Here is an 8564-nt window from a genome sequence, read left to right on the forward strand (position 1 = left end):
TTCCTCCTCTTCCTCCTCCTCTCTTGTCTTTTCTGTGGACTGCATCGCGAACGCAAGGCAGCCGCCTCGCTCGGTGCGATCATCATCACGAGTGGACGCCGAGTGGACGAGCGTCTCGCCCGTCACCGCCTTTTCTTCGCATTCGAGTCCATTTTGGAGCCGCGGGGATGTCCGTCGCGGGGTTGAAGAAGCAATTCCACAAAGCCACGCAGGTACGGCGTCGTGCGCGTGCGCGTGCCAGCATCCTTGCCAACATCCAGACGTAAACACGACGCGGCCGCCGGGCTGCCTCCAAGCCATTTGCCTCCACGTTTGTTTGTTTTTTTTTAGTTCTTCACAAAGGAAATGAACACTTGCTCTTGCTGTTTGTCAAAGCATTTTTTTTTTTAAAAGGAATTGTGCATGTGCGCGTGTGTGGAAGCTGTCTACTGGGTGGCTGGCACGCGCACGGTGGGATGTAATGTTACGTAACAGAGAGGCCTTTGAGACGGCGCTTCTGATTGGCTGTTGCTGCACACAACAGGGAATTCCCTCCATCCTCCATCACACCATCTTTTCCCTTCTAGACGTTCCCTCCATCATCCCCAGTCCGACTCCCTGGCCCCTCCCAATTCAAGCCGTTCACCCCCCCCCCCCCCCCAAAAAAAAACCGTCCATATTGAACTTTTAGCTCCACTCACGTTTTGGTGTGTTAACTGCCATGATCACAAACAGCAAACGTGGATATTGGCAACCAGGAGATCAGAAAGTGGGACAAATCTCTGCATGTGTGCATGTTTGGGTGCGCGGGTGTGGGTTTGCGTTTGAGCCGAGGCGCCGCAGCATGGCCGCCGCGACCATCAGATGCGAGAAACGAGACACCTCGGTCATCTGGCTGAATAAATCATGAGCAGAAGAGCGAGGGAAGTTGTAAGGCATCTCTAGCTTAGCTGTTTGTTTGTTTTTTTATAAAGTGTAAGTACTGTACGTTTCTGTAGTATTTTGCGTTGGACGTGTGCCTTTCAGGGGTGTGGCCTAGTGAGTGATGTCAGCCAGCCAGCATTACGCTCATTTGCTGGCACACACGTCACTCACCAGGTAAGGCCGCACCTTTAAAAGGCATACACTCAAAAAGCCACAGATACTAACTATACTAATTGATCGAAAACTTGGATTTAAAAAAAAAAATATTCGTTACTTGGAGCGCTACTTGGAAATTCTAAGTCAAGTCACCACCGTCACAACACTTTCCATGACATCTTTTACGCCATATTATTCCCAAATGAGCTGCTGGCGGGTCGCCATGGTTACCATCACGACGGCACAGCAGTCGTTAATTTCACAGCGAGCTGAAAAAAGGGCTTTTGTTTTGGCGGGCTCTTGAATGCAACATGTATTACTCCCTCCCCTACACCCCCCCCCCTGCTGTTCAGAGGATGGTGTCGCCATGGCAACCGCACACGTGTAAGGGGCGGGCGAGCGCGACGCTCTGCGGTTGGCGGGGTCAATAATTGATGGCCCCCGAGGGAATCGCACGTGATGTGAGTGTGCGTGCGCGCGTGTTGACGTTTGGTCATCGCTGCATTTTTTTTTTTTTCCCCACTTCCTGTTTGATGCATCTGGATCGAACGCACACTCATACAAGGCCTCGTCTGAGGAGGGAAATGGTGGAATAACTTCCGGAGATGCTTATGTAACATGAGGAGGGCCCGAGGGCTGCGTCTCCATGGTAACTGCATCCTCACTCCGCGTGTTTGCGTCTTGATGCTCTTTTGTTTTGTTTTGTTTTGTTTTTTCCCTTGAGTGGGAGGAGAGGTGTGTTTTTGTTTGACCCACCTGGTCACGTGACTGACCGCAGCTCCGTTGCGCTCTTCTTCGTTCTCTTCATGTACTCCATGCAGAAAGTCAGCGAGAAGGTGGGCGGCGCCGAAGGAACCAAACTTGACGATGACTTTAAAGAAATGGAGAAGGTAAAACGCGTCGGCGTGACGAGGAAGAGGATGAGAGGCGGGCGTCTTTAGTTTGCTTGTATGTGTGACCTCGCCAAGAAAGTGGACGTGACCAGCCGAGCGGTTCTGGACATCATGACCAAAACCACCGAGTACCTGCAGCCCAACCCGGCGTCCAGGGCCAAGCTCAGCATGATCAACACCATGTCGAAAATCCGCGGTCAGGAGAAGGGGCCGGGATACCCGCAGGCTGAGTCCGTACTGGGGGACGCCATGTTGAAGTTTGGACGGGAACTGGGGGAGGACTCCTGCTTTGGTAAGGGACCTCGTCTTCCTCATCCAATCCTCATCCTCAATTCTTACACACATCCGTCGTGTTATTATTTTTACCTTCCTTACCTCCTCCTGGCCGTCCGCCCACCCAGGCCTCGCACTCATTGACGCGGGCGAGTCAATGAAGGAGCTGGGCGAGGTGAAGGATGCCCTGGACATGGAGGTGAAACAGAACTTCATCGACCCACTGCAGAACCTCCATGACAAAGACCTGAAAGAGATCCAGGTGAGCGGCACAAGGTTGACCACAACCCACACGTACTCACTCACACGTCCTTCGTCTCGTCGCTCCGCCTTAGCACCATCTGAAGAAGATGGAAGGACGCCGTCTGGACTTTGACTACAAGAAGAAGCGTCAGGGGAAGGTGCAGGATGACGAGATCAAGCAAGCGCTGGAGAAGTTTGATGAAAGCAAAGAGATTGCCGAGCAGAGCATGTTCAACCTTCTCGAGAGCGACGTAAGACCTTTTTTTTTTTTTTTTTTTTTAAGATTTTTACAAAAAAAAAACATACAATGCACTTCAACTGAATTAACAATTTAGATTAAAAAATGAATAATTAAATATTAAAAAAATATATATGTTTGAATCCCAAATTTAAGTTGTGACGAAAAAGAGCGACGAAAAGTTGATGAAGACGTTTTTAAAATTACTAGGGGTGTGAATTGACGATTTGATCCATATCACGATTCATAGGCCACGATTCGATTCGATACCGATTAATCCCGATATGAATTGATATGATTGTTGCGATTTTTTTTTTACTCAAATTTAGAAAATACCATTCAGTAAGCTTGTACATGTCCACTGTAAGATTTGTATGAAAATGTATTATTTATTGATCTGAAACTTCAGTTTTATAATTGTGTATTTAACAAACAGGTTGTAACATTTTTCATGTTTGAACAGCGTTGAAATAAAATATTAAGGCTTAATGTTCCATTAATATAACATTCTTCCATGCTTAAGGTGGGAAATTTAGATGTTTTGTTGAATATTTTTCCATCAAAAATGGATGTTAAAAAATCGATTCGAGAATTGCGTGCTGTAGTATCGCGATATATTGCTGAATCGATTTTTTTTAACACCCCTAAAAATTACCTAAAAATTTCCAAAAATGAAGAGGAAAAGCAAAAAAAATGTCCATGAAAGTGCTAAAAATGTCAGAAAATTGAATAAAAAAGGCAAAAAAGAAAATATTCAAAAAGTAACAATAAAATGTCCAAAAAGAAAAAGGAAGTCAGAAAATTACTTTACATTTACTTTGGAGTTGCCCAAAAAAAATATTGATAAGATGTCCAAAAAATGGAAATGAGGCGGAAAATTATGTGTCCATAAAATTGCCTAAAATGTCAGAAATATGACAAAAAGTCAGAAAAGTCTAAAAAAATTATGAAAAACAAAGTATGAAAAATCAAAAAAAAAAAAAAGGAAAACGAAAGGTAGAAACAAATGAATGTCTCCGTCGTATTGGACACTGATGTCATATATTTGTGTTGTGGTGCAGCGCTAATATGCCACGGAAGAGGCGGGACCTGTTTTTGCACATCAGTTTGGTTCCGGTTCGGTTTGCGACGTGTGGACTGCGTCAAAAATACTTGTGCTTCCGACTTTGTGCAACCTGGACCGGAACCATTGATGTGCAAAATCACGTCCCGCCTCTTCCGTGGCATTTACCCCATTAGGGCCCCTCGGTACATTAGACTAGACTAGCAACAAACTTCATCACAATCTTCAAATGTTTCGTTATTTATTTGGCCTAAAATGGCTCTTTTGACACGAAAGGTTGCTGACCCCTGAATCAGTCCAATGCCGGGCAGTCAACTGGAGCATTTTGAGATTCCGTATACTTGTGTTGCAGATTGAACAGGTGAGCCAGCTGGCGGCGCTGGTGCAGGCCCAGTTGGAGTACCACAGTCGCACCGCTCAGATCCTCCAGCAGCTCTCCAGCAAGATGGACGACAGGTATGCAACGAACGGCCCAAATGTCGTCATCGGGTTTCGTCGTCCTGAAAAAACCTCCCACCGCCAACCTGCAGGATAAAGGAAGTGTCCAGTAAGCCCAGGAAGGAGTTTGTTCCCAAACCACGCATGACCTTGGAACTGCTGCCGCCTAGCGAGAGCCACAATGGGGGCCTCCACTCTGCTAAATCGCCCGGAAGATCACCAGGTACAAAAATGAACATACTTGGGTATTTAACTACTTACCTAGGTATTAACTCTTTGACTGCCAAAAACGTTTAATGACGTCTGCTAAAATCCTATTGAATGCTGCCATAAACGTTAATTGACGTTTACTACGTTTTTTTTCTTTTCTCTCTCTCAATGGGCAGTGCAACGTCTTGTGCAGCACTGCCTGCTCAATTGGTTGTGGTGTGGGTGGAGGGGGGGGGGGGGGGGGGGGATGTGCACTTCACAAATATGGCACTTTACTGTACTTTCATTTATTTAATTCAATCTCCGGTGTAAGAACCTTATTTATTGGTTGAATTTTTATTTTTTGTTTTATTATTATTATTATTATTATTAATTCAATCTCTGGTGTAATAACCTTATTTATTGATTGATTGAATTTTTTTTTTATTTCATTGCTGCTGGACATGTAAATTTCCATCCCAAAGGGATCAATAAAGTCAAGTCTAAGTCTAAGGCACACCTGTGCACTAATCATGGTGTGGAATTAGCATCTTGACATGGCACACCTGTGAGGTGGGATGGATTGTCTCGGCAAAGGAGAAGTGCTCACTATCACAGATTGAGACTGGTTAGTGAACAATATTTGGGAGAAGTTGTGGAAGAAGTTTTAGATCTTTGAATTCATCTCATAAAAAAATGGGAGCAAAACAAAAGTGATTTATTTCTGTTGAGTATCGGAATCAGGAGTGTGGAAACATCTAAAACCTGCCTAACTCTGGCCCTCGAGTAACAGGATGGTGGAAACCGCTCTTGCTCTGTCCGATAGTTGAAACGGGCTTGCTGAACTCTGACGTGAGTGTACACGTGTTTCGCAGCGCCGCTGGACCAGCCGTGCTGCCGGGCGCTCTACGACTTTGAGCCGGAGAACGAAGGCGAGCTGGGCTTCAAGGAGGGCGATGTCATCACGCTGACAAATCAGATTGACGACAACTGGTACGAGGGAATGATCCACGGCCACTCGGGATTCTTCCCCATCAACTACGTCGACATCCTGGTGCCGCTGCCGCATTAGGGGCCCCGCCCACACCCAACGCGGCCATCGCCACGGTCCCGTTTTAGCATCCTCCTCGTTCTGTCTTCTTCTTCTTCTTCTTCTTTTGCTGTGCTTTGCGCGACTGCGTCGATGTCGGAGAAGGCGAGGCTGCGGGACTCGAGGGGAGCGAGCGGGAAAAAAAAAAATGACCACGCCGGCTCGGCGCTTTCACGCGCGCCCGAGCGGCAACGCTGCCGAATGGGGTAGCGCCCCGCTGCGTGTGCTTGTTGAGTGCGTTTTGTCGTCTTCGTTCGCGTCGTTCCTGTCGGGGCGCCGTCGCATGGCTCTCACCTCGTCCTTCTTTTTCCTCCTTCTTACACCACGTCGGGCTGTTTGCATGAGCTCGCCCCTCGAGTGAGGCAGCAATGCATCATGGGATCACAGCTGCTCAGCAATAAGTAAACGTGTTGGGCAGGTTGAAGCGGACACTTCCAAGTTGACTTTTTTTTTTTTGTCTTGAGAGGCTGCTTGTTGACTTTTTATGTGGCTTTTTGCATGCAGGACAGATTGATTGATTGATTCATTGATTGATTGGTGTTACATACCGTACGTCACAAGGTCACCGTGGTGAATTGTGAGTGACTTAGTGACAGAAGCAGCAGTAGTCGTGGCTTTGTTAAAACATCACCAGTCGAGTATCTAAGCCGCTGTATTCAACCTAAACAGCAATGCAAACCACGCAAGTGTACTGTACCGTATATTCCCATGGCGAGGCCACTCAACGGCGTCCATTGTGCTCAGATGTGGTCGTCTTGTGTGCATGCCAGCGTTCTCCGCATCCACGGAAAGGAATCGAAACAGTGTTCAGCCATGCTAACGCGCTAATGGCTAATGTGTTCACAAATAATAAAGCGAGTATTTCACACCAGCGGTGGGAAGGAGCAGAGTACAAATACTCCCTTACAACGCTTGTAGTTTCATGTTTCCGTATTTTGCTTCAAGGGGGAGTTTTTTTTGTTGTGTTTAAAAAAAACAACACTGCGCACACCAATACAACCTGGTGCTTAACTGTTAGCTTAGGCTTCGGGAGCTTTTTGAATTGAATTGATTTTACCTACCGAAACATTTAGCGTTAACACAATTGGTACGAAGTCTTGCCACGACCGTTGTGAGGAATAAACGCTCAAGAAAATGGATGAATGGAAGTCTTGCTACCACGCTAGTAGCTGTGGCTAACAGCTTGTTTATAATGCTAATGCTAGCATAGTATCGCTTGCGCTATTTTGTTGACGATTGACAGCGTTCTCTGTGGCTTTTTAATACAACTACGCTTTCATAATTGTGCACGTGAAGTGAGGCTACAGGACATTCAAATCTTCTGTGCGGTTTTCAAACTGCAAACTCCCCCTTTTTAGTATTGTTTATCGGACATTTGTTTAAATCTACTCCCCACATTGAAAACAGATTTAACAACAAACGCTCTACTCCTAAGTTTGTCAAAATAGGCTTGCTACTTTTCCCAATTTCCGAAAATTAGGACGACATAATGGAAAAGATGCTGTAAATAGAGAGCGGAAAAAATCTTGGGGCGTTATGAGGCAGAAAAAAAAACAGGGAATTGGGAAGCATTAAATGATGACGGCAACAGAGTCGGAGCGGAAATTGTTTGATGTTGTCGACTAAAAAAAATGATTCTTGGTAAATGTGTTGTGTCTGCCAGCCTAAAACACGAAAAAAAGAAAAAAAAAGAGTGCTTTTTTTTTTTATTTGATATGGTCAGCTAATTTAGCATGTTTTGTAACTTAATTCCCAACGTTAGCAAAGCATGGGAAGATGTTTTGCTTGCATAGATTTTTTTTTTTTTTTTGCACTGTACTTCACATACGTACAGATTGTGAATATTGCCACCTCTGATTTAGCAAAGCACAAGGTGACATCTCGAGAGCGGTTAACCCTGCATAACACACAACACAAACTATCAATATGAACAGCTATCCACTGTGAGGGCAATAAAAAAAAAAAAGATATTCCAATAAGCTAATCTACGTTTATGGGCTGCATGCGTTGCGTCATGGTGGCCTGATGCTCTGTTGTGTACCTCCTTGTATCCCCTTTCTGAGAGCTTTTTTTTTATTTTTATTTTTTTTAATTATATTGTCTGTCAATGGCGACGTGTACTTTGACCTCAGTGAGGGACCCGTGCGGCCTTCGTCACATCACGTCACGAAGTGTAAACATACTTGAAGATGTATGCAGCGGCATTTTCGCCATTCGGACCAGAATCAGTGTGATCGTGTGACCTTGCTTTGCCTTGCGGCTGTACAAAATAGCCTCATTACCTGTCTGGTGTCTTCTGCTGAGCTACTTGTGTACTTTATTTATTTTATTTATTATTTATTTATTCCTGTGTCCTTTTTTTGTGTGTATGTGTTAAAGAGCATACACCTATGGCGTCTTTTGGAGGAGGTGTGGTCCAAGCTAGCCTGTAATACTAACTGTTGCTCTCCTCGTATTGGATGAGGACGATGATGATGATGATATATACAATCAGTATATGTATATCTGCTTGTTGTGAGAAGACCTGCAATGTACTGAAAATAAAGGATTAACACTACAGATGCACACGAGTATTTTTCTTAAAGGAAACAACTCCCATTAATGCACGTAGAGTACAGTACTTAAAGGATCCATGTACTGGTGCTGGTCACAAAATTAGAATATAGAGGAAAAAGTCCAAATTGACTTTTGCGATTCTATTGTCATGTAGTTTGCCCATGTGTCCACCGGGAGCGCTGAAGAACTTGTTTTCGTCCTGATTCCGTTTCCCTCCTTTCCCTCTGACGTATTTACGTGCTCCCCAAACAGTCGGCTGTGAAGTGATTGTTTTTGACGAATGCGCACTATGGAGAGGTTACGTGTGTGTTCGAGTACGTTCCAAAGAATTGTATACTGAAAGAATAAGTCAACAAAATCAACATCTACAACCTATTTTAAAGAAAATTAGCATTTAGGTTACATGAAGCGCTATATAAATAAAGATGAGTTAAACTGAGATGACTTGCTAAGTTAAGCGACCAAATGTATTGTCACGGAAATGTGTTCAAATAATTGACATAGCACACGATATTTGGAGCA

General features: G+C 44.8%; 1 protein-coding gene across 2 annotated transcripts; it reads left to right on the forward strand.

Annotated features, from left to right (window-relative positions):
- Positions 1-13: 13 nt before the first annotated feature.
- sh3gl2b (SH3 domain containing GRB2 like 2b, endophilin A1) lies at positions 14-8043 on the forward strand. Of its 2 annotated transcripts, none has more exons than XM_077500501.1 (8): positions 14-212; positions 1881-1949; positions 2028-2244; positions 2354-2487; positions 2561-2719; positions 4122-4225; positions 4300-4430; positions 5272-8043. In XM_077500501.1, exons 1-8 carry the CDS (start codon positions 168-170, stop codon positions 5466-5468), a joined length of 1056 nt encoding a protein of 351 aa, XP_077356627.1. In that variant the 5' UTR covers positions 14-167; the 3' UTR covers positions 5469-8043. The 2 variants fall into 2 exon arrangements, with proteins under 2 accessions (XP_077356627.1, XP_077356628.1); XM_077500502.1 differs by lacking the exon at positions 14-212 and adding an exon at positions 1050-1708.
- Positions 8044-8564: the final 521 nt, after the last annotated feature.

Source organism: Festucalex cinctus, chromosome 16 (assembly GCF_051991245.1).
Source record: "Festucalex cinctus isolate MCC-2025b chromosome 16, RoL_Fcin_1.0, whole genome shotgun sequence".
Lineage (NCBI taxonomy): Eukaryota > Metazoa > Chordata > Actinopteri > Syngnathiformes > Syngnathidae > Festucalex > Festucalex cinctus.

Excerpts from the sequence above, each read along its gene's own strand:
- sh3gl2b (XM_077500501.1), top strand. The coding sequence starts at position 168 with ATGTCCGTCGCGGGGTTGAAGAAGCAATTCCACAAAGCCACGCAG. Across the intron at positions 213-1,880 it reads AATTCCACAAAGCCACGCAG|AAAGTCAGCGAGAAGGTGGG; the intron begins GTACGGCGTCGT and ends TACTCCATGCAG. Across the intron at positions 2,245-2,353 it reads GGGGGAGGACTCCTGCTTTG|GCCTCGCACTCATTGACGCG; the intron begins GTAAGGGACCTC and ends CCGCCCACCCAG.